At 41.8% G+C, this 26,406-nt stretch overlaps 1 protein-coding gene across 2 annotated transcripts in view; it reads right to left on the bottom strand.

Annotated features, from left to right (window-relative positions):
- Positions 1–10,128: 10,128 nt before the first annotated feature.
- Positions 10,129–26,406, bottom strand: part of KIT (KIT proto-oncogene, receptor tyrosine kinase) — a 70,855-nt gene continuing 54,577 nt past the window's right edge. For both annotated transcript variants that reach the window (XM_073583551.1, XM_073583552.1), the window contains exons 14-21: positions 22,298–22,448; positions 19,365–19,444; positions 18,939–19,066; positions 16,751–16,873; positions 14,465–14,576; positions 14,021–14,120; positions 13,584–13,689; positions 10,129–12,478 (exon numbers count right to left, since the gene is read on the bottom strand). In XM_073583551.1, the coding sequence (XP_073439652.1) occupies positions 12,356–12,478; positions 13,584–13,689; positions 14,021–14,120; positions 14,465–14,576; positions 16,751–16,873; positions 18,939–19,066; positions 19,365–19,444; positions 22,298–22,448 (923 nt within the window). In that variant the 3' untranslated portion in view covers positions 10,129–12,355. The remainder of the gene's footprint in view (positions 12,479–13,583; positions 13,690–14,020; positions 14,121–14,464; positions 14,577–16,750; positions 16,874–18,938; positions 19,067–19,364; positions 19,445–22,297; positions 22,449–26,406) is intronic.

Genomic DNA, 26,406 nt, shown 5'->3' with positions numbered 1-26,406 from the left:
TGACTTAATGGCTAGGGGCCAGCCGCAGCACACAGTAGCAGTCAACTTAATGGCTATAGGCTGACCTCGGCGCTTTGTAGCAGCTGACGTAATAGCTAGAGACCGGCAGCGGTCCGAAGTAGCAGCCAACTTAATGGCTAGGGGCTGGCCTTGGCACTTTGTAGCAGCTGACATAGCTAGGGGCCGGCCGCGGTGCAAAGTAGCAGCCAATTTAACCCCTTTACGACCTATGACATATACAGTAGGTACATCATAGGTCGCCTCCCCCTCTTCAATGTGGGCTCTGGCACTGAGCCAGCATGTTTTCAGGCACATGACAGCTGATCTGATCAGCAGTCATGTGCCCCTAACAGCCGCGTGTGGAATCATGATCGACCCGCTGCTGCTGATATGTTAAATGCTGCTGTCAATCTCTGAGAGCAGCATTTAACATGTCCCCACCAGAAGCATGTCACTGGCTCTGCCCATTGGTGCCCCTGTCACATGAACGCAGGGCGTTGATGGGTTGGCATGACAACCTCGGGTCTGCAGGAGTCCTCTGTGGTTGTCACTGCCATTCTGTTATGAGCACCACCCAGTGGCTGGCGTTCATAGCAGATGAGCATTTCTGTTACACGTAGCAGGGGCTATGTGTAGCACAAGCGATCAGAAGGTCACAGCTTCAAGTCTCCTATGGAGACTATTGAAGCAAGTAAAAAAAGTTCAATTTTTAAAATGTTAAAATGCTATATTAAAAATATTTAAAACATTTTAAAAATATAAAAGTTCAAATCACACCCCTTTTGCTATATTCAAAATAAAACAGTAGAAAAAAAAACAAATATTTGCTATCGCTGCTTTCAGAAATGCTCTATCAAAATATAAAAGAATTAATACGATCGGTAAACGCCGTAACGAAAAAAAATCAAAATGACAGATTTACGTTTTTATTGTCACCGCAACATTGCAATAAAATGCAATTAGAGGCGATCAAAACATTGTATATACCCACAAATGGTATCAATAAAAATTTCAGATCAAAAATGGAAAAGCTACACTTCTCGGAAAAAGGTGACATTGTTGTTTTTTTTCTTTTTTTTTTCCCTTCACAAATTTTTGATTTTTTGACCATTTAAATAAAAAAGAACCCATACATGTTTGGCATCTATGAACTCATAATAACCTGGAGAATAATAATGGTACAGTAGGTCAGTTTTAGCAATTCATGAACATGGTAAAAAAAAAAAAAATTATGGAATTCCTTTTTTTGCAATTTGACCGCACTTGGAATTTTTTTCCTGTTTTCCAGTACAATATATGGTAAAATGAATGGTGTTCAAAAGAAAATCTCATCTCACAAAAAAAAAGCCCTCACACGGCCATATTGGCAGAAAAAATAAAAAAGTTATGGCTCTGGGAAGAAGGGGAGCAAAAAGAAAATACAAAAACAGAAAAAAGTTAATAGCTAGGGCCCGGCCTAGGCGCTTTTGCACCCTGCTCCCTCATTTGCTGTGCTGCCCAGGGAAACACAGTCACAAGGGTGTCATGTGACCGCATACCCCTCACCAAATAGATATACGGGAGCCGACGGAAAACTAGAGTGCATGTTCACTGTCATTGGAAGAAGGAAGAAAGGATATGGAGGTTAATAGTTGGTATAAACATATTATATGTATCGTATATACTCGTGTATAAGCCAAGTTTTTCAGCCCCTTTTTTGGGCTGAAAAAGACCCTCTCGGCTTATACACGAGTCGTATGCCAGAAAGCTGGCAAGGGAGGGGGAGCGATGGAGCAGGAGACATCATATTCACCCTCCTGACGTCTGCATATCAGGCTCTGCTACATCTCAGTCCCGGCATCTCTTCTCTTAACGTAATGAATATGCTCTCCACCCCTATGGAAGTGGAGACACATCCATATTCTTTACTTTAATGAGCGGTACCATGTGACCGCACAGGAAGAAGACAGGAAGAGAGATGCCAGGAATGAGATGTAGCAGAGCCTGATAAGCAGACACCAGGAGGGTGAGTAGCACTGGGGTAGCGAGCCATGGCATATTCACGTGTCACCGTTCCATCGCTGTGCTCAGTCTCCCGGGTCCTCTAGCTGTGACGTTCAGGTCAGAGGGTGCAATGACATGATTAGTGCGCGCCCTCTGCCTGGTCACTGCCGAGAGATGGCAAAGCTGAGGAGCAAGCGGGCAGTGATGAGAGGTGAGTATGTCTTTTTTTTTAAAAAATAGCAGCAGAAGCATTATATAGGGCATATATTAATATGGAGCATGTTATGGCCGGGGCCACCATTTTACTTTTATTAGTATCGATTTTTATTTTTGAAATTTACCAGTAGCTGCTGCATTTCCCACCCTCGGCTTATACTCAAGTCAATGTTTTCCCAGTTGTGGCAAAATTAGGGGCCTCGGCTTATACACGGGTCGGCTTATACTCGAGTATATACTGTAAGTACGGTAAGTTTTATACACATGTATTTGAAAAAAAATGGTTATGTATGAAGTATAAAACATGATAACAATAATAATAAAATCTGAAAATATGAATTAAAAATTATATACAAATATATAAAAATAATGATGTCCCATCAATTATTATTAAGTGTAAAAGGTAAAATTGTGGTTAGTTATTGATAGAGAATACCCCCAGAAAACATTGGAGAAAACATTGGGTAGTTAATAAGTGTTGACATGTGAAAGAAATAATGATGATTACATGAAAGTGTAAATGGGAGAACAAGTTCAAAGATAAAATAAAGATGTATGACTATAAAGAATAGGATTGTGCATGTCTGAGAAAGGAGATAAACTATATGTGTTGGGTAAAAGAAACAACAGAGGTGAAAAAAAATAACACTGCTGCCTTATCACGTAAATGTAATAATCTGACAATCTGAAACCAAAGCTATCTTTAATTTAAAGGAAACACCAGCATAGTAATTAAAAAATCAGATAAAGCAGGATGTATAGAGGTTATGTATACTGCTCTCTATGAGAAACAGGCTTATGATATTCTTAATAATGTAGAAACATATAGATGCATTCCCTCTGATCCCTCTGAAACGTGTAAAAATATCCTGGTTTCGATAATGGAAGTAATAAGTCTAAAAATGACAAGGCTTCTAATCAAAGATTTTTCCACAATGCCAATATTTCATGGTCTCCATCAAACTCATAAGTTTATCTTTCCACCCCATCTTCGTCCAACTATATCTGGAATTGATTGTCTTAGCGAGGGTTTAAGCATCTGCAACCCACAACACCTGGATTTATGAAGGACATACTCTGTCCTCAAAATTATGGTTCAGTTCACATGGTCTTATGATTTTTCTTTTCTTTTGCAATGCCATTAATCTGTGCTTATGTATAGAGATGAGTGAACTTGTTTGGAAAACGTTTGCCAATCTCAAATTCGGCACAATTGTAGCACGTTTGGATCCGTGTTCGGGTAACCGAGCATTTTTACAAAAAAATCCACCAAATTCGGCCACAGTTCGTTACATGATCACTTTTCCATTAATGCTTTGTAAGGACTTTGGCTAGGACAGTGATGCTGTATGATGAGGAGCGACGTCTATGATGAAGGGACGGGGTGGGAAGAGGTTAGAGAAGCCGCAGACTGATTTTTTTTTCTTAACTTAATGTGTGAAGATTGAGGCAGCCAATCATCGCACAGAAACTATCCACAACGTCCAGACACAAGAGCTTGTGACAGTGGCTGCCGAAGTCACATGTCCCTCTCCATATAAGGCTGGGTTCACATAGCATTTAGGCAGTCCATTTAACGGATTGCGTTAAAATGGCATTAACACGATGTAACGCATCCATTAACGCTGCAATACACTGCCATTACCGAGCGCATCGCTAACGCATGTCATAAGCGGCATATCATAAGCGATCAGAATATTAGAGTAGCGTTAACACAGTCTGTTGAACGCATGCGTTGAACGGACTGCATTAACGCTATGTGAACCTGGCCTAAAGAGCGGACATATTGTTTTTGCACCATTTTGTCAGTGTTAGGCTAGTTTCACACTAGCGTTTTGGAGCGCAGCGACGGCCTGCGCACGGCCGCCGCTAAGCCCCGCCCCTGCCACGCCACGCCGGTAGCTCCGCCCACCGGCGCATGACGCTGCATGCTCCCTGCGTCCCCTATCTTTATCACAGGGGGCGCAGGCCGTGCGCAGTATGCGTTTGGCGGCGCATGCGCCTTTTTGACGGTGCGCCGATGCAACCAAACTGCAGCAGGATGCGCACGGCCTGCGCCCCCTGTGATAAAGATAGGGGACGCAGGGCGCATGCAGCGTCATGCGCCGGTGGGCGGAGCAACCGGTGGGGTGCGGCAGGGGGCGGGGCTTAGCGGCGGCCGTGCGCAGGCCGTCGCTGCGCTCCAAAACGCTAGTGTGAAACTAGCCTAAGGCTACTTATAATAATCTATATTTTTATATAGCGCTAACATATTCCGCAGCACTTTACAGACATTATCATCACTGTCCCTGATGGGGCTCACAATCTAAATTCCCTATCAGTATGTCTTTTGAATGTGGGGGGAAAACCGGAGTACCCGGAGGAAACCCACGCAAACATGGGGAGAACATACAAACTCCCAGCAGATGTTGTCCTTCGAACCCAGGACTCCAGCGCTGCAAGGCTGCAGTGCTAACCACTGAACCACCGTGTTCAGACTAGCGTTCTGAGGCGCAGCACAGGGCCGCCGCTAAGCTCCGCCCCGGCCCGCCTCCTCCGGTCAGCTCCTCCTATGATCGCATGACTCTGCATGCGATCAGCGTACCCTACATTTAGCGTTGGGTACACTGGGCGTGCGCTGGTATGATTTTGCTGGCGCTTGTGCCCTTTTGGCGCTGCGCTGAGCTCACGAAAACGCACTCTGTTGCATTTTTGTGTGCTTGGCACAGCGCCAAAAGGGCACAAGCGCCAGCAAAATCATTCCAGCGCACGGTCAGCGTACCCAACGCTAATGTAGGGTATGCTGATCGCATGCAGAGTCATGCGATCATAGGAGGAGCTGACCGGAGGATGCGTGGCTGGGGGCAGAGCTTAGTGGCGGCCTTGCGCTGCACCTCAGAATGCTAGTCTGAAAGTAGCCTAAGGCTGGTTTCACATTAGCGTTTTTTTGCTCAGCACATCGTGCGCGTCCATGCGTTTTTTTAAGGTGTGCACCCAGGCGCGCCAGACGCAACCCTGTTGCATTTTTGGGTCCGTCCAACGGCGCCAAAAAAACACATGCACACACTTGCGCACAGAATGCGACAAAATAACGCATTACAGTCTATGGGAACGCAGGCATGCGCAAGAACATGCGCACGCCTGCGTTAAAAAACGCATGCGTTTTAAGAGGTAACATGGCTTGAAACTGGTTAAAACGCTTGCACCAAAAAACAGCAAACGCATGATGCGTTTTTTGCATGCTTTTCTATTGCACATGAAGCGCTGCGCCAAAAAACGCTAATGTGAAAGTAGCCTAATAACGCAGAGAGGCTAGCCTTTCTGCTGCTACTGGATAGTCAGATAGCTAGGTAGGCGGTTGTCAGTCAGCTAGTTCAGATACATAGGATCCTGTGTGGCTGTGAAATCATCCTTCCAGCAGATCAATCTTTTTTGCTAATTGTGTGGGTCCAAAGACACCAGGTCACATTTCAGCATGTAGCTATTTTGTGCTGCTAATATTGTGCTTCAGCCAGGAGTCCGCATTTGAAAATCGAAATTGCTTGTTTTAATAGTATAGCCCAGAAAGCAGGCCACATTTCAGTATGTAATAATTTTGTGCTCACATTTTTGCTCCGTCTAGGAGTCCACATTTCAAAATCTAAATTGTTTGTTCTAATAGCATGCTCCAGAAAGAAGGCCACATTTCTGCTAAGAAATATTTTGTGCTGGTAATATTTTTCACCAGTCAGGAGCGCACATTTCAAAATACACATTGTTTGTGCTAATAGTGTGGTCCTGAAACAAGCTGCTGATTGGCAGTATGGATCATAGTACTGATTACTGATGCAGCGGAAAGGCACGGCGAGTCTCTTCTTTTTCCAGATTTGTCTATGAAAAGTTATTTTGTCTGGCCAATATTCTTGAAGAACAATTTCAGTACCTTGTGAAATCTATGCCACAACAAATTATGTGATTATGAATGCCAAATGGTGGTCAGTGTGTTAGTAGGGGAGTGTAATAAAGTGGCCATTCAGTGTACTGATCCTGTTGCGAGCAGATCAGAGAGCTTCCCGAGCACTCTTTTCAGCAGTATCTGTGAATCTATACACTTATGATATTCTACAAAGAGCAGGGAGAGCAAAGGAAAGCAGAGGTAGTAGGGGTGCACAGAGTTGACCAAAGAAAATTTGAATATGAATTACATAGCTACAGTTAAAATCTATCAATATAAGCATGGACTCAAAGCATTATTACGCTACTTTTTCTCTGCAACACACAGTTAGCCCTACTGTAGCTTACTTTGGTCTGTGCCAATTGCAGAAATTTTACCAATATGTAATTATGGCACAGAAATACATCAGTGAATGAATATCTGTTTAGGAAAGTGACAGTTATTCATTTCAGCAGATAGCATAATTCAATTACTCTACTGTTGAGCAATTCTTGGGGTGTGAGGCAAGTTCTCGTTCCATGGAAGTCTTCAAACAGAGGCTGGACAGACATCTGTCTAGGATTTAGTGAATCCTGCTTTGAGCAGGGGGTTGGACCAGATGACCCAGGAGGTCCCTCCCAACTCTACCATTCTATGATTCTACAATGTAAGGCCGGGGTCACACTACCCGGCGCAAAATAGTCCGTATTTTACAGGTGTAATACGGATGAATGACCCCTAAATAGTGCTCTGTAGGTCATCCGTAAGCAAGGTGTGGTTGCGTATTTTGCGCATGTCTGCATCCGTATGGCGAGATTTTCTCGCCGCCTTGCAAAATGAACATATAATGGAGCCCTATGACAGGGTTTCTAACAGAAACGAAATAATAGATATAGACACATAGAATGCATATATATATACTATATATATACCCACAAGTCATTGAGATAAACATATATAAATATATATATTTATATTTCACAGAGTTCTTCATAGCAGAATAGCCGCTAATTAAATTGCCGGCTTCTATCAAATCCATCCCCAACCCGACATGAAATGACACATGGTTTACAATCAGTAAACCATTTCATTTCATGTTTTTTTTATATGTCCCTGACTAATAATTAGATGAGGGTTTGTGTGCAAAATTTGGGAGTTGTAGGAAGTGTACAGTGTGTACATGAAACGCGTAGAGTTTATGGAATAAAAAGAAAGTTATAATCACTGCTTGGTCCTTGGATTAACTCCTTGTGAGCTTTGGACTGGAACAGCGCGATCCTGAAAGCCGGACTTCTCTCCTTCCTATATATGCAGTACCAGGATAAGAATGAAGTGATTAAACAGAGTCAGCATGGGTTTGTAACTAATAAGTCATGTCAGACTAACTTAATTTCCTTCTATGATGGAATCACTGATTGGGTGGATCAAGGAAATGCTGTAGATATAGTAATATCTTGACTTCAGCAAAGCATTTGACAAAGTATCTCATACAATCCTTATTGAAAAAATGACTAAGTATAGAATGGACAAGTCAACTGTTAGGTGGATTCATACCTGGCTTAGTGATCGGACCCAAAGAGTGGTCGTAAATGGCTGCACATCCAGTTGGAAGAATGTCTCAAGTGGGGTACCACAGGGCTCTGTCCTGGGCCCTGTATTGTTCAACATCTTTATCAACGATTTAGATGAAGGAATTGAGGGTAAACTGATTAAATTTGCTGATGACACAAAGCTAGGAGGGATAGCTAATACTAGAGAAGAGAGAGAGAGGATTTAAAAAGATATAAATAAACTGGAGAAGTGGGCAGCAACTAACAGAATGGTTTTTAACAGGGAAAAATGCAAAGTACTACATCTGGGCAATAAAAATGAAAAAGCATATACAGAATGGGAGGAATAGGGCTAAGCAACAGCACATGTGAAAAAGACATGGGTATACTAATAGATCACAGACTGAATATGAGTGAACAGTGTGATGCAGCAGCAAAAAACGCAATTGCAATTCTAGGATGTATTAACAGAAGCATACAGTCTAGATCACGTGAAGTCATTATTTCCCTCTACTCCTCTTTGGTCAGACCTCATCTGGAATATTGTGTCCAGTTTTGGGCACCACATTTTAAAAAAGACATCAACAAACTGGAGCAAGTTCAGAAAAGAGCGACCAGAATGGTGACCGGTCTGCAAACCCTGTCTTATGAGGAAAGGTTGCAGGATTTGGGAATGTTTAGTTTGCAAAAGAGAAGACTGAGAGGAGACTTAATAACTGTCCACAAATATCTCAAGGGCTGTCACATTGTAGAAGGATCAACTTTATTCTCATTTGCACAAGGAAAGACTAGAAGCAATGGGATGAAACTAAATGGGAGGAGACACAGATTAGATATTAGAAAAAACTTTTTGACAGTTAGAGTGATCAATGAGTGGAACAAGCTGCCACGAGAAGTGGTGAGTTCTCCTTCAATGGAAGTCTTCAAATAGAGGCTGGACAGACATCTGACTGGGATGATTTAGCGAATCCTGCTTTGAGCAGGGGGTTGGACCAGATGGCCCAGGAGGTCCCTTCCAACTCTACGATTCTATGATTCTATGAAGACATGTAATGACACGCATAAATGCTCTCCTCACTGATCTTACTGATGTTATCAAATGTGTACATTTATTACTTTGTTTGAAAATCACAATGCATACTGGGATACTCAAATGAGTTGTCATCAGGGATCAGAGACTGTGGTCACTGCCCAGTCTCTGTCACCTCCCTGAAATGAAGCATTATCAGTGATCTCCACTTCAAAGGCCTGAGTAGTACCTGCTCTACTGCGCATGCTTTGGATGTCAATTCCGATGGATGCTCTGTAAGATCTTACCACTGTGCACAGTTATTGTCATTGCACAGTGACAATATGCTCGCTCGCTGGCTCTGATCATGTGAAACAAGCTGGTAACACAGCGCACTGTCATTGCAGATTGTAAGTAAAAAAACAAGCGAGCAGAGACCAGCGCTGACATCGCTTACGAGGACGGGGCTGGTCTCTGCTCGCTTGTTCTTTACTTAGAATACAGTGCGCTCTGTTGCACTGAATTGCACTCTGTGTCACTTCTAATCAGAGCCAGCAAGAGAGCGCATTGTCACTGTGCACTGAGAAGAACAGAGCACAGTGACAAGATCTTACTAAGCATCCGTCAAAATTTACATCAGACATTAAAATTTGTTTGCATATCCCAAAAAGTAAGTAGCAGAAAAAAGAAAGCAGTGAAATAATGAGGGAAGAATAGGTATATTTAATTAAAGTATATTAGAAAAGTATTAGATGACATTAAAAGGGAATCTGTCACCTCATTTTTGGCCTATAAGCTGCGGCCACCACCATCAGGGGCTTATCTACAGCATTCTGTATTGCTGTAGATAAGCCCCTGATGTAACTTGAAAGATAAGAAAAACGAGTTAGATTATACTCACCCGGGGATCCGATCCGGTCCGATGGGTGTCGCGGTCCGGTGCCTCATATCTTCTAACGATGACGTCCTCCTTCTTGCTTCTGCCTCGGCTCCTGCGCAGGCGTACTTTATCTGTCCTGTTGAGGGCAGAGCAGAGGACTGCAGTGCGCAGGCGCCGGGAAAGGTCAGAAGTCCGGCGCCTGCGCACTGCAGTACTTTACTCTGCCCTCAACAGGACAGATAAAGTACGCCTGCGCAGGAGCCGCGGCAGAAGTAAGAAGGAGGACGACGTCATCGCTAGAAGATGGGAGGCGCCGGACCGGACCGCGACACTCACCGCATCGGACAGCGCCCCCCGGTGAGTAAAATCTAACTTGTTTTTCTTATCTTTCAGGTTACATTGGGGGCTTATCTACAGCATTACAGAATTCTATAGATAAGCCCCTGATTGCGGTGGCCACAGCTTATAGGGCAAAAATGAGGTGACAGATTCCCTTTAAGTAGATCGAAATTTAGGAGTAAAATAAAATTTTGTTTCAGCCACCCCTTTAAGCATTTTGAATTGGTCTTCATGTTTGAAAGCAAAAAGGAAAAAACAGTAACATGACTAAACATTTTATTATTAACAACTCTTCTCAACAATCAGGCAACATATCCCAAAAGTTTTGAAACTTGCAACACTTATTATGCCTATATACATACATACAAAAATACTTTGAGTAGAGGGTGGGGGTAAAAAAAAAAAAAAAACGTATTGCTACATTTCCATATTTACAGAAACAAAACACAAAATAAAACATAAGAACGAAATGTTAACATCCAGTCACATTTAAAGTAACAGTTGCCGTAAAAGTGTACAAAAATATAACATCTTAAACCATTAAAATAAAAGTGTCAGACTAAGTGCCCCCAAAAGTACCTTTCGTATTAATGGTTTGGTTAACAAGCATATTTGAAGTGATTTGTCCAAAATCATACAGTGGAATTTCTACTTGACCCCTCCCTGAACAGCCATGAGCAAAAGTTCAAAGCATTTAATTTTTTTTTCTTTTAGAAAATATTTAACATTTTAAAAAGGTGCAAAAACAGACAAATGCAGTGCAAATACGGGGGGGATGGCTCACGCCTTTCTGTAGAGAAAAGGAAAGGATATTGTTAAAACAGGGAGATGCTATTGATCCAACAAGTTTCTTATGTATAGTGGCTTGCTAAAGTATCCACCCCCTTTTTACCTATTTTGTTACCTAACAACCTGTGTTTAAATATTTTTGTAATCTGATTTGTGTGTGATGCATCAGCACTAAACAGTCTAAGTTGGGGAAGTGAGATTTTGCAAAAGACATATGGGAGACTCCCCAAATGTATGGAGGAAGGTGCTGTGGTCAGAGGTGACCAAAATGTAACTATTTGGCCACCAAGGAAAACGCTATATCTGGCGTTCATTACCCCAAGACCAACATCCCCACAGTGAAACAAGGTGGTGGCAGCATCATGCTATGGGGATATTTTTCAGCAGCAGGGAAAATGTCAAGGGGAAGATTGATGGTGTGAAATACAATGATATTCTTGAGCAAAACTGTCAGTGATTTGAGACTGGGATGGAGGTTCACCTTCCAATAAGGCAATAACTCAAAGCATACTGTTAAAGAAAGCACTTGAGTGGTTTAAGGGGAAACATGTAAATATCTTGGGGTGACCTAGTTAAAGCCCAGACCTTAATCCAGTTGAGAATCTGTGGTCAGACTTGAAGATTGCTGTTCACCAGAGGAAACCAACCAACTTGAAAGAGCTGGAGCAGTTTTGCCTTGAGGAAAGGGAAAAATCCCAGTGGCAAGATGTGGAAAGCTCATAGAGACTTATCCAAAGCGACGTGCCGCTGTAATTGCCACAAAACGAGGTTCTAAAAAGCACTGGCTTTTTTTTTTTTTTTGGGGGGGGGAGTGAATAGTTACGCATACTTTAGTTTTTCAGTTATTTTGTGCTATTTGTTGATTGCTTCACAATAAAAAGAAAACCAAAATGTTCACAGTTGAAGGCATGTTCTTTGAAATTCCAGGTTATGAAGTAGCAAGACAAATGGGGTGAATACTTTCGCAAGACACTGTATAACAGTTGTGAATCATCCAAAGATGACGGTAGTGGTAACTCCTCAATTTGCCAATCAGTAATTTGTGCTTTGACCCTCTCTGTAACTACACAAGGCAAGGCATCTGTCTGGCACTAAAGATGAAAGTTATATATCCAAATAATTTAACTCTTAACTATATTTGCTGCATCTATCAATGTGAATAAGTGCATGAGAATGGTCAATAAATATAGGCATGAAATATACTGTAGGGGAAAAATGAATCAGTAGCAAGACACTGGAGACGTATGTGTTAGGTCACACGGCAGAAGCGGTTCAGCAGGATTCTGGTTTCGCATTCGTTTTGCAACTGCAGGACTTCAACAATTGTGTGTTTTTCTAATGCTACAATTCAACAACTAGGTTCTTAAGTTTCTTCAACAGTTTCTAGATCCGAGATCTCAGCAGACTGAAAAGCAGGAGCTGAAGTCTTCATCCATAGTCGGTCACTGGTCACGGAGACATGTGCCTAGCCTTCATGTGGTAGGGTGTTTCTATATCGTCTCCACAAAGAAACACAAAACAATATGTTGGATTACAGACAGAAGTCAGAATAGGACGTGGCCGACGTTTGGATCATCACTGCTGGAGAACACTGTCTTAAAATTCAGCAGCTCAGTAGGATTATGGCAATGTTGTAACAGGTGGAAATGTGTGTGAGGATAAAATCCACAAGCAGCGAGCGGCAATGTGAAAGGCGTTCAGCGTTCCCCGCTGGTCAGTAAGGGCTGAGTAGATGACGTGTTGCTTCCCACTGAGTTGATCCTCACAGAATGATCCACGGGAGTATGGTTTGGACATACAGGAAAGGCGTTAGAAATCTTCTGATTTGTGGAGAAAAAAAAGAAACAATGTTAGCATAATTGGCAATAAATATAGCACATCCAAACTGTATGCATGTATTATTTATTTTAGTAAATTATATAGCGCCATTATATTCCACAGCACTTTACAGACATTATCAGCACTGTCCCCATTGGGGCTCACAATCTACATTCCCCATCAGTTTGTCTTTGGAGTGTGGGAGGAAATTCACAAAAACACGGGGACAACATACAAACTCCTTGCACATGTTGTCCGTGGTGGGATTCGAACCCAGGACCCCAGTGCTGCAAAACAACAGTGCAAACCACTGAGCCATCGTGCTGCCCACATGTGTAGCCAACTCATGTTTCTGCAAGTCCAAAATATGAGAAGCCAACTGTACAGACTACATTCTGGGCTAGGAGTATAGCACACCCATACTTATGTGTTGTGCTTAGTCATAGCATAATTGCGATCCCGAGCACTAAAACTAATCTGAATTGTCCCAGCACCTTTAAACTATTCATAGGCATGTTGTTCTGGGCTGTGTCAAAGACCAAGACAACATGCCTACCCCAGTATAACAAACATGCACAATGTCGGAGTCGGCCCAATACAGTCTGGTAGAGCTTTACTTGCAGCTTAGGAAATGATCATTGTAAAAGCTTCTATGGTTATAGTAACATTTTGGAACATTAGTATTAGTGCTTATAAAAGCTAGAGTGTTAGGTCTAGGCCCAAGCTCAGATGTACAGAGCTGTAATAATATCACTGCAGCCATCCATGCTCCATCAGATACCACTTTATGAAAGTAATCTCCCCTAGACACACTGCCTTTGGTGGAGAATACCTGTGTCATACAGAGATGCCACATGGCAGCAAGTGAAGTGCACGCAAAGCAAGAGGTACAATGCCGGCTCTGGGTACACCGCCCTGCCGAGCGACAGGCTACTTCTGTGTAAATAATATGTACATAAGAAAATATAGGAGGGAAGTGAACCTGAACAGCCAACTCTCAGCGCTAACACTACAGCCATCACAACTTGTCTGTCTTCATCATCATCTACTAAACAATTTCAAGCATTTCAGCAGAAGTTCTCCGATAGCTAACAACATTATACTCACATGCCCTTTGCTGTCTGAAAGCTGCTGTTCCACCATCTGTACAATCTGTTTGAAGGTGGGTCGCTTCACTGGGTCAGAGTTCCAACAGCTCTTCATTATATCATAGCTACAATTAAAAATAAAAAACATATGACTAATGAAACCAGATGTATTGATCCTACAAAATTTTACATTTTCAACCTCTGCAGTTCCTAATAAGTAAAAAGTGATGAGCCCGACGCAGGCCTCATGAGAACCATCCTATGGGCCCAACACACTGTTACAGGCCCATCACACTAGACTGCTTAATGTAGAAAATCAAATAAGACTTAGGTCAATTTGACGTTTTTAATATAATTTGACTTTTATGCTGTTTATTTATGTTCATGGTATTTATACTTCTCTCTATGTAAAGGCTTTCTATAGAAACGAATCGTAATAACTGTAAGTGTACTCACAGCTCATCTGGTGCACATTCTGGGCTCAGCATGCGGTAACCATCCTTTATCATTCTGTAGAACTTGGAGTCTACCGGTATTCGAGGGTAAGGGCTGCTTCCTGTTCATTAATCAAACAATGAAATGTATAAACAGGGCTGGAATTACTGAATAAGAAAACATTAGTATGGTGAGGGTGAGGCTGACAATAACCACTTTTTTATTTTGTAAATTACAACTTCCTTGAAGGCCACTTTTCCTCACAATTCATTTTTTACCACTTTATTCCTTTAAGTTTCAGACCTAACAGCTAAAACTAATTTACTAAGGTTCCACGTTCTGTGAGCAGACAGTAAAGTAAGGGTTGTCATGGGGGCAGTGGAGCAGGAGAAATGCCGCCTGTGTATTTTTCATATACTTATGCTGTACCTAAGAACAATTTAATAAATAATGAACTCAACATACCAAGAGAAAAGATCTCCCAAAGCAGGATCCCATAAGACCAGACGTCACTTTCAAATGTGTATACGCAATGAAAGATACTTTCAGGAGCCATCCACTTCACTGGGAGTCGAGCCTATAAAAACACAATGTTAGGAACTAATTAGAAAACATAGGTTACTGCAAATCATTGATTGCAAAACACTGTAGCTAGAGCTGCAAGGACCCACTGCCTCTAGAGCTGCAAGGACCCACTGCCTCTAGAGATGGAGGGACCACCTGCCTCTAGAACTGCAAGGACCCCAGTCTCTATAGCTGCAAGGACCTCCTCTACCTCTAGAGATGGAGGGACCCCTTGCCTCTAGAGCTGTAAGGACCCCCTCTCTGTCTCTAGAGATGGATTGATCTGCTGTGGCTCTAGAGATGGAGGGACCCCTTGCCTCTAGAGCTGCAAGGATTCCCTCTGTCTCTAGAGATGTAGGGACCCCTTGCCTCTAGAGCTGTAAGGACCCCCTGCCTCTAGAGCTGCAAGGACCCCCTCTGCCTCTAGAGATGGAGGGATCTGCTCTACCTTTGGAGAGATGCATCACCACTGAACTGTCTTGAACTGTCTATATTTTGTTATAATCTACTGTATGTGATTATTGTTATGCTGTAATGTCTATTGTCTATACAAATCCCCTCTGAAATGTAAAGTGCTGCGGAATATGTCAGCGCTATAGAAATAAAATGTATTATTATTATTATATTTGTGATCCATTTGCACGCACTGCGATGAAGAAATACTACACCTAAGTATAATGTCACAATAGGACCTCATCTGACCTATAAAGTATACTGACCATATGAATACATTTGTTAGATCTTGCATAGTGACCCAGATAGAGGAGAGGCCACAGCACATCAGTCCCGTGACCTGGTTCTTTACCAAGAATGCCACTTTTTGTTCTGTGAAGTTTCCTTGCTTAGTCTGAGGAATGGCAGTTCTCTATCTGCTTATGTTACCTTATAAATAAAACAACTTTGTTTCTATCTTGCTGCTAGTAAAAGATGAAATTTCATCTGTTATATCTCCATTTTACAAGGCCATAATTTCATGACATGTCATATCTCACTCATAGTTGGTACCTTATCATGCATCTAATATTAAATTGTTAAAATGCTTAAAGGGAAAGTCAGGTGTAGAAATCTCCTTGTGATAAATCCTAGTATGGCATGAAGAGATAACTTAGGAGGAAACGCCATGTAGCACAGCTCCTTAGAATTAGCGGACAGTTCTGGAGAACCTTAGGCGTCCTTGATTAAAAGGCTCAGACTGCTTAAAAAAACTATAAAAAGTAGTAATACTCTCAGTGATGCCCCACATCTTGCATTTTGATGCTTACTTGGCATCTGGCAGTCTAAATTTCCTTGTCCTGTCTCAGCTGAAAGGACAGCGTCAATCATACTATTGGTGCAACCTGTGAAGCCACACAGGGGTCCAAGAGGTAAGGGGGCCACCACCACCTCCAGAGCAGATGGAATGTGAATTATGATGAGCTATTGGACAGCAAAAGGGGTCATTAATTATTCTTGCAAAGGGGCCTCTTCTGTCTGTTGTCCGTTCCTGGGACAAAAAGTGGTGGCAGTGACCCACCTTGGTCAACGAATGGGTGGGCTTTTCCATGCATTCCTGGTGTGTCATGATGGACTCAGAAAGCAGAGACCAGGTTAAATGTGGGAACACAGCTGCTGTGGATTGGAGAATAAGAGTGACCTCCTTCATTTTACTTTTTTAGGCTGTTGAAGCCTTTAGCTATTTTTTTTCATGGAAACACATCTTTAATCCATGCTGTGGCTGGAAGTGATGTGCATTAATAGCGTAAGCATATAAGGAAGAAATATCCGAGGAGCCCAGTCTTATCTGCCATTACTGAGAAGTAACACATTCCAACGTTATAACTTTGTTAATAAGGACGATAATAGTAAAGTATAGACCTCATCTTGTGATTTCCTGATATATTAGTATGTTATGGCCAAACTATATTACCTTTTCTGTCAATTGCTAATCAGGTTAAAAAAGATCAATACATTTTATTTATTTTTCTCCAAAAACTGCATTAAGTCCAGTGCGTCCATTAGTTCAGTAAAATGTGCCTAATAGATCTACTGAAGTGTCATTTTTACATGAAATTTTACATTATATCACCAAATCATTATGTTCTCTGTAAGATAGAGTGTCCTGATGTGATTTGCCATCTTCTTGGGTTTTTCTACGGGAATTTGAGAACACTGAGTAGCACTAACTGAATTATACCTGCCAAGACTTACATTTCCTTTAACCACATAATTTGAGTCATTCTTTATGTCTCTAGCAAGGCCAAAGTCACAGATTTTTGTTATTCGACCATGAGTGAGGAGAATATTTCTTGCTGCGAGATCTCGGTGAATGCACTAAAAACACAAAAATACATATATTACTAAAAGTACAACAGGACGAGTACAACACACTAGTCACATCATTAGATTGTGTACGGGCGACTTCATGAACACATCTCCATCCCTAAACCTAGAAATGGTAGCCTAGTGGATAAGATTAGGAAGGAACTGAGATTCCAATTTCTGGATAAAAGGAAGTTCTGAATCCTTGGTTGGAGACCAGTAATAAAGGGGCTATCCAGGAATAAACAATGGAGAAACTATTGTTAGGATAGGTAATGAATAGGAGACCGGTAGAATTCCAACGCCTGGCACCTCCACCGGTCAGCTGAAAAATGCTTTAATAGCAATCTTAGAACTATGAGATTTTCAAGCAGAACATAGCAGCCATGGACATTATTTAGTTGCCGCTGTAGGGAAGGTGACCTGACGTATGGACGGACGTGTCAGAATGGAGAAAGATAGGTTTGCACAGTTTAGGTAGGTGTCAGTAATATAGTGGGAAACAGCTAGGAAAGTGTAGGTGACGTGCAGTACCTTGGGATGACCATTAGATGGCACGGTGGAGTGTGAGCAAAGGACGTGACATCAGCTTAGGGCTTTAGAAACCGTTGGTCATGGGGGGCGGAGTGACAGTTAGAGTGACAGTTTCAAGGAACCGGGAGAGCTATAAATATTGAGGGAGGGTTCCAGAAAGTTCCAGTCCCCAGGGGGAGCTCAGGTGACAGGAGGACTGTGACAGTCTTTGCGCTCTGAGGAGAATCTTACTAGGGGGACTGAGGAGAGAGAACGTCAGGGGGGTGGTCCTGACAGGAAGATACCGCAGAAGAGACGAGGCAGTGAGTGCTATATACCGTATTTGACACGACGACTGACCAGTGAAAGCGCTGTTGGTTATTGGGCCTAGGGCGGCCACAGTGGCGGACCTGTCAGGAGCGTCAAACAGTGAAGGAGGGACAGTACGCATATGTACGTCCCTATTGTAAAAGTACGGTGTGTAAACGGAGGGCCGACAAGTGAAGAAACGTGCGGTGTGCTGTGAAGGCCGTCAGGCGGACGGCAAGTAAAGAAATAAACTTGGACCTGTTGCACCCAGTACCTGCCTCCATCTTGTCTCTGTGTCATCTTTGCGCGGTAAGAATAGGGATCACCCCCCCAGCTCGGCCCACCGACCCTACACCGCCGCCGAGTACTACATCATATCTCCCATATATTTGAATAGGAGATAAAGTGTAGTACTTGGCAGCCACAACTAAGCAATGCATGGGGCAGAGGTGTTCTGTCCCAAACATCATAAAGTTCTGGCCACTTCCAGAGCAAGTTTTCAGCTAATCAGTGGGGAAGGGGGTTATGTGTCGGACCCCCACCAATCTAATTTTTTGACTTATTAAATGATGACCCATTAGATTAATTCCTGGACAGCCCTTTGAAAATGCAAAACAAAGTTTTAGATGTCAATAGATACATTGTAGGCTCTCTAATAATAGATGCCATCGTAGATACATGATTAACAGTGGTTTTAAAGAGGACCTGTCTTCAGGTCAAAGTGGCCATTTTTTGCCCTTACTTTATTCTCACTTTTCTCTTGAGTATTCAGTTTTTTATTTTTCTTAAAATCCGCCATACAGATCCAGAACTATAAACCTTTTCATTTAGTGTCAATTCGTATGCTCTTTACAAGGGGGTGTGGCTACCAGGACTATGGGGGTGTGTCTTCAGGCTGCTCTGCATAATTACCCTGCGAGCACCGCCCACTTAGTAAAGACAATAAGAATTAGCACAAAATAAAAAGACCCATATCTCCGGGACAGTATCGTGAATTTAAGAAAAACCAAAAGCAGAATACTAAGGGTAACAGTAGAAATACAATAAAAGCAACAATTGGACACTTCTGACCTGGTGACAAATTCTCTTTAAAAATGGATTTTAACATAATTGCCGAGAGTATACAATGTCTTGCCTACTGCAGCTTTGCTACTGTTGGACTGAACCTTCCTAACGAACATAGATCAGTAACTGTATCTTTGCCTTGCATGTCTGTCAAGTACACATGTGTGTGAGCATCTGTGTATTAACTCACATTTTTAGACGCCAGGAAGTTCATGCCCTGTGCAACCTGATATGAAAAGCTAATCAGATCTTCGGTATCTAGGGCTAAATCATCCTCCTCGGGCATTGCGATGGTGACATCCTGATCAACATAGGAACCTATTCAAGATAAACCGTTTAAACCGTTGGATGGAAATTTCAAACAACCAAATCAAGGGCCTGAGAAATGACCACTTTACGGTATTCTTCCACGCAAGCAAACAGATTTATTGCTCTGGCAAGGATTTTATGTGAAACTTAAAACAAAAAAAAAAAAAGCTTGTTTTTTAAGAACTATGGTATTTTAGAAAAATTTCACACAAGCTTTCACTTTGCTGTGAATTGCATTCATTGACGAAGTGATGACGGATCAAGCTACTTAGAATTGGAAATTTTGGAAAAATTTAATTAATCTCACCAGATTTTCTTTTGTCTGCCTTGGTTGGCACCACGTAAGATACTCCTGGCTTCATATCCATGTACTCACTCAATACTTCACTGTAAAACAAGAGGAAGGATTGCTTTTGAAAAACATTGCCACTATTTACGGCTCCTCGAATGATGGATCCAAGAACAAAAGACAAGGATATCAATGTTTTACTTGGCAGGAGAACAAGCATAACAACTCCTGACATCCATGTACTGGAGGAATTGTAGCACAGGATGCACAGTCTAATCACAGAAGAGACGACCACTGGGGGCAACAACAAAAATTGTTGGATACATTGAAATAAAAAAATTCATACATAAAATCCCACCAGCACATAGAACATAATCTCCTTACAAGCCATATGATGCTTTATTTATACAAAAGAGCAAGATCAGGTGCACCGCCATTTCTTAAACTGATTACTCGTGTAAGGAGCAGAAGTTATACCCATTACATTGTTTCAGGAGGGAAGACAGCAAGTGATGAACAATAGATCAGTCCCCGGGGATGTTTTAAGTTGCTGTGGTTTACATGAAACAAGACCTTGCACAAATGCTGTTCAGGGGTCAAGGAGAACACTGATTAAGACTTCAGCTGCTGTAGTCGGTGGTGCGTCTGTGAATATTCATTTTTATTTGTAGACCGGCTAAACCTGCACTTTTAGTTAAGCCTAATGTCCTTGTCTACATTAGTGAAATTAATTACTGTGGTAGAGTGAGTCATGTAATTTCGTTCTTAGAAGTTTCTCAACTTTTATGGCTGATATGTTTAGCCAAAGAGCTAGGTTTTCTTTATTTAAAAAGCAAGGGGTCATCAGAAAATGACCTATTATTTAGAGTGCCTTGCGAAAGTATTCGGCCCCCTGGAACTTTTCAACCTTTTCCCACATATCATGCTTCAAACATAAAGATACCAAATGTAAATTTTTGGTGAAGAATCAACAAGTGGGACACAATTGTGAAGTTGAACGAAATGTATTGGTTATTTTAAATATTTGTGGGAATACAAAAACTGAAAAGTGGGGTGTGCAATATTATTCGGCCCCTTTAACTTAATACTTTGCTGCGATTACAGCTGCAAGTCACTTGGGGTATGTCTCTATCAGTTTTGTACATCGAGAGACAGAAATTCTTGCCCATTCTTCCTTGGCAAACAGCTCGAGCTCAGTGAGGCTGGATGGAGATTGTTTGTGAACAGCAGTTTTCAGCTCTTTCCACAGATTCTTCATTGGATTCAGGTCTGGACTTTGACTTGGCCACTCTTCCATAAAGGCGAGATTTGTGTAGTGTACGACTGATTGTTGTCCTATGGACAGACTGTCCCACCTCAGCTGTAGATCTCTGCAGTTCATCCAGAGTGATCATGGGCCTCTTGGCTGCATCTCTGATCAGTCTTCTCCTTGTTTGAGACGAAAGTTTAGAGGGACGGTCGGGTCTTGGTAGATTTGCAGTGGTATGATACTCCTTCCATTTCCATATGATCGCTTGCACAGTTCTCCTTGGGATGTTTAAAGATTTGGAAATCAGTTTGTATCCAAATCCAGCTTTAAACTTCTCCACAACCGTATCACGGACCTGCCTGTTGTGTTACTTGGTCTTCATAATGCTCTCTGTGCTTCACACAGAACCCTGAGACTATCACAGAGCAGGTGTTTTTATACGGAGACTTGATTACACACAATACTTTCGCAAGGCACTGAAAATCTGGATTTTATGCCAAAGTGTAACTTAACTTTGGAAGTTTTTTTATATAACTATTCTGCAAATCAGTGGGGGCATAATGGCTTGTTCCCCTCAAGTCTGGAGGAAATTTAAGAGGCTACAAAAAATAAATAAAGACTCCAAAATTCAGTCACACGTTAAAAATATATATTTTATTATTCATGATTATTTTTCATGTATCATAGAAAAATGTAATTTTCTCTCTAATGACTGGACCTAATAGTACACTCCTACATTCTGTTGGCAACATACACATGTTAAGACCCTACAAAGTATGTAAAGAGCTTGCTATCATTAGGGCAAAGATCATTGTGAAGGCAGCGGGTGGTGAGGGAGCTTTACCTATTGTAAAAGATGGATCCTGTGTTATCTACTTTACATAGAGGTCATTGCAATCTTGACTGTGATGAAAATGAGACTGCAGAGAAGTCTTCTGTAAAGAACAGGAAGTGTGAATCTGATATAAGACCTAGTGACCGGAGTGAAAATTGCAAGATTTTTTATTCAAACAATAGATGACACTGAAAAAGCCCCTCAGTTATCAGGGCAGCTGCAAATGCTCATTTTCCTTGTAACATCATCTACAATGGTTATTATGAGTCCTAAGTCATTATTATGAGGCAGGTTATATATTAGATGGAAAAGCTTATAAAGGAGGTATGGCCTCCATTATCTCAAGATCCATAAAGGGGGTTGTCCGGAGAATACAAATGATCACCTACAGGGCACTATTATTTCCAATCTAAAATGTAGTGCTGGGTTGGACTCAATCATTGCTCCATTCAATGTCTATAGGGCTGGTGGAAAAAGCCGATCGAAGTTCTCAGTGACTACAAACGGAATGAATGGAGAAGTAAGTGGTTGAGGTCCATCCTAAAGGTGAAATAAGTGCCAAGTTCTGACGATTGGTGCGGGTTCTAGAAGTTAGACTCCCATTGATCAATAACTTGCTTTCATTGGACAACCCCTTTAAATAGGACAAATGATGACATGGTTTTAATCGATACTACTTTGGAAGGGACATTCAGGACCAGAATAACTTTCTGAAATTCAATCTTTGAATATTTTCAGCATTATGTGTGATTTAAAAACTTTGACCCCCTCAAAGCACCTCACGTTTTCCTAGTAAATTAAGAAAACAAAAAATAATTTTTAATAAAGTGTGATACAGTATATAAGAAGAGATAATATGCTGCTCACCAAACATTTTCCCTTGAGTTAAGAAGGTTCTTGTAAAGGGCACTTTCGGAATGGTCTTCAAACTTTTGGCAGATGAAGGCATCACGTTTTCTCCTTAAATAATTCAGAAGGTCTCCGTAACAACAATACTCTGTGATGACAAGAGTTGGACCTGGGAAAGACATTTTAAAGCCCATTTGAAATAAATACTATAAATCAGGAGCAGATGTGATAAAATAATGACATTAGCCCGGGGTCACAAGATCACAACACTACGTGCTTTACTGATGCCACTACAAGAGCATGGCATCACAGTATCACATGCAGTCAATTTGATGTCCCAAGCTGCAAATTACGGCTCCAAGCGCAAATCAAATTAACTTCTCATTTCAGATTTCCCAGCCACATTTTACATTACAAGCAAGCGGCTCTACTCTAAAGAACGCATTAGATACAAAGGTTTTTCTTTCCAGTGAAGGCATAACTTATATTTCCTATTAAATTAAATAATGCAAAGAGATGAAAAAAAAAAAATTGTATGACCGATGAAATCAGCATCAGTAAAGAAATGAAGACATCACATGCTCCTCAATAATAAATGTTAATATCCAGATCCAAAAATGAGCAATGCAGACGTGGTTCTTATGTACCCGAGACGTTTTCTGTTGAACCAATCATTGCAAGTAGTGAAACAACCAATTTCTAAAGAATGCAAATTACACCATGCACCAGAATGCAGCCGGAGACCACATAACACGTTTCTATTTGGAGAAGTGATCCACTTAAAGAGGCTGTCAACGGCGTAAGGACGACCTGCCGGGTCACTGCATGAGATTGTACAATGCCATTTCTACAGTCACCTCAATGATAGTCAAAGTTTCTGCATGGTTTCTGCACACAAGAATTTTTTACTTCTTTTATGAGCAAGATCCCCCTATATCAAACTTTTTTTTTCCCTTTCCTAAAGTGGCTTTTGCAAACCCTAATCTAACCTAGGTGCACAGGTTTAAACACAGACTGGAGCTGTAGTCCAACACTTTTCACAAACAGAAAAGCTTGATAAATGAGTACATGGACTAGGACTCTGAAGACCACCGCATTTTTCTGACACGTTCATACCGGTGATAAAACGTGGTGCAGGGGTTTCCGATAAATACATTGAAAGTGTGTTGTTTTAGGTCAGAACCCTTTACTAAAAGCTTTAATAAATCTGCACTGTTGTCTGCAAACTGGATAGACACAAATTACAAGCTTAAGCGTGACTTGTAAATACTTCGAGAAATATTACTTTTTAGTTAAAGGATATGATACCGTAATTATCTTTTATGACATTTCAATAATTTGCCTGCAACCCCACCTTACTTGAAAAGGAACAGCTCAGGCTAGTTTCACACTAGCGTTTATTTCCTGCAGCGCACGGTGCCGCTAAGTGCCGCCCCCTCCCGGCTCCCTGCCCGCCCCATCCGGTCATCGCCGCCTACTAGCGCACATGGGCGCTTGCGATCTGCGCACCCTATCTATAGCATAGGGTGCGCAGATCGTGCGCTGGCCGTGCGCTAGCAGGATTTTGCCGTGCGCTGCGCACTTTTGAAGGTGTGCCCGTGTGTGCCGAACGCAGCATGTTGCATTTCGGCACGCACGGCGCACCTTCAAAAGTGCGCAGCGCACGGCAAAATCCTGCTAGCGCACGGCCAGCGCACGATCTGCGCACCCTATGCTAAAGATAGGGTGCGCAGATCGCAAGCGCCCATGTGCGCTAGTAGGCGGCGATGACCGGATGGGGCGGGCAGGGAGCCGGGAGGGGGCGGGGCTTAGCGGCGCCGTAGGAAATAAACGCTAGTGAGAAACTACACTCAAAGCCCCGGATTTCAGTGGAGAGGAGTCTGTCCCTGAATGTTTTATCTCCATTGAAATCTGGAGTCAGTCAGTCCCTTTATACCAGATTGACAGGGCACCGATAAATTTTGTGAAAATCTCCACAAAGAGCAGAACTGTTATCCAGGCAGTTTTTCACAATAGACTGTCATGTACATGAAGAATAACACTATTTCTGGCCATTATCTGCATTCTATCCTGCATTTTTCCCCACTGCACACTATCTCTAGTTTTCAGTTGTCTCCAAACTAGTGGGTGAAAACTAGCTATGGTGCCTCCTGTACCCAGCACAGAAACCACGCATATAATCGTATATAGCAGTACTGAAAAGTGTAGTTATGAATCCAGCTCAAGCTTGAGATAAAACTCTTAATGGAAAGGAACACTGTCTGCTTTCTGCTTATAGTCAGTAATCAGCTGTACTCAGTGCGTTGGCAGACTGTCTTGATTTGAGCAAGACAGATTTTAACTTCACTTCTTATTCATTTAGAAATAAAGGCAGGCAGGGCAGAAAAGTGGCTTGTAGGTGGAGAAAGACTCGCATGTTTCCGATAAGATATACTGCAAAGTTTCTTGTATTTGCTTTTACAACTGATTTATGCAAAGTTTGTTGAATTGACAGTGACCATTCATTTAGGATTACTTATTGATTCTTGACTATTCTGGAATATGTAAAAGCTCAATTAACGAATAAGAAAATGTTCTCATTTGCATGTGTCTGTTCCATTCGTAGGATACATTTAACATGGGCTGCTGGTGAATCGTCCTACTAAAAAGGTATAAGCAAGTTCTAGTAAATCCAAACTCAGAGGTAGCCCCTCTTAAAAGGGCTTTAAGTTTAAAAAAAAAAAAAAAAAAAAAAAAAAAGAAAAACCCTGTTCCCAATTTGTTAAAAAAAAAAAAAAAAATGTACTCACCCTCCCAGTGTCCAGCGTTAAGTCTACGCTTCTGTTTCAATGAAATGAAACTGAATGGGAGGAGACACAGATTAGATATTAGAAAAAACTTTTTGACAGTTAAGAGTGATCAATGAGTGGAACAGGCTGCCACGAGAGGCGGTGAGTTCTCCTTCAATGGAAGTCTTCAAACAGAGGCTGGACAGACATCTGACTGGGATGATTTAGCGAATCCTGCTTTGAGCAGGGGGTTGGACCAGATGGCCCAGGAGGTCCCTTCCAACTCTACCATTCTATGATTCTACTGCTCCTGGAGTCCATTATTGTCAAAAGTGCTGCAGGCAATCGGTAAGCTCAGCGTCTCTACCTATGTGTATAACATGAGTTGGTGAGCTTAGCGGTTGGCTGTAGTGTAAACAATAAAAACACCGGGAACGGGAGCAGCGGTGGAGATTTATTGCTGTATCTGGGGAGGGTGAGTGAAGTGTAGTTTGTTTCTTTAAAACAAATTGAACCTGAGGACAGGTGTTTTCTGACAATAGAAAACCCATTTAAAATAAAAATGTGCAGAATAGTTCATTTTTTGGGCCAGAATCAAATCAATTTTCACATACATTGCAGTAAGTTGTACTTATGAAAACTTGCTTTCGTCTCTGGTAATGAGCTCTCTCTCTATGGAGAAAGAGTGGGATGTTGGAGAGTATCCTTGTGCCCATGCACATGTTTGCTCACCACATAATCTGCCAGGGAGCGATGGCAATTTAAAGCGTATCGCTGCCTGAACTCCACTGAATAGATGATGTGTTTCCGTCTGATGAAGGAGGATTGATGATGCATTTACTATGCTCAGCCTGCAACGACACAAGTCCATCTGAACAGCTTTTCAGTTGTCGCTGGCTCCATAAAGGCTTAGTCACACATCGAGACTTAAGCTGAACTCACAATTAAGCGATTATCATTAACCCCTTAGGCAACCAGGTGGCCGTTGTATTATAAGCACGCGTGAGTCAGTGCATAATAATACCTATAAAATTATGCAAAAACAAAATACTACAGAATAATTTATAATCTCCGGCTGTAATCCTGTACGAGGAATTAGTCCATACAACCCATGTCACGAAGCGCAGACGACGTATTGTTTGTGTCTCCAACTTCCTCAGTTGTTACCATGTTAGGGGCTATGTTTATTGCACATGTAAAAATAAAGCATAAATGATACAACCGATTTCATCATACAGGAAGCTAAGCGATGAAATCGAAGGCTACGTCGCGGTGCTGACATTGTTCTTAATTGTAACATATGAAAGCAAATCTTCTAAATTTCAAAGAACATCAATGCTACTTAATAAATACATGTAT

Source organism: Dendrobates tinctorius, unplaced genomic scaffold (genome assembly GCF_039654945.1).
Source record: "Dendrobates tinctorius isolate UK_male_01 unplaced genomic scaffold, ASM3965494v1 ptg000079l, whole genome shotgun sequence".
Taxonomy (NCBI): Eukaryota; Metazoa; Chordata; class Amphibia; order Anura; family Dendrobatidae; genus Dendrobates; species Dendrobates tinctorius.
Note: the sequence above shows the minus strand (reverse complement) of the source record. Positions and strands in the feature narration are given on the sequence as shown.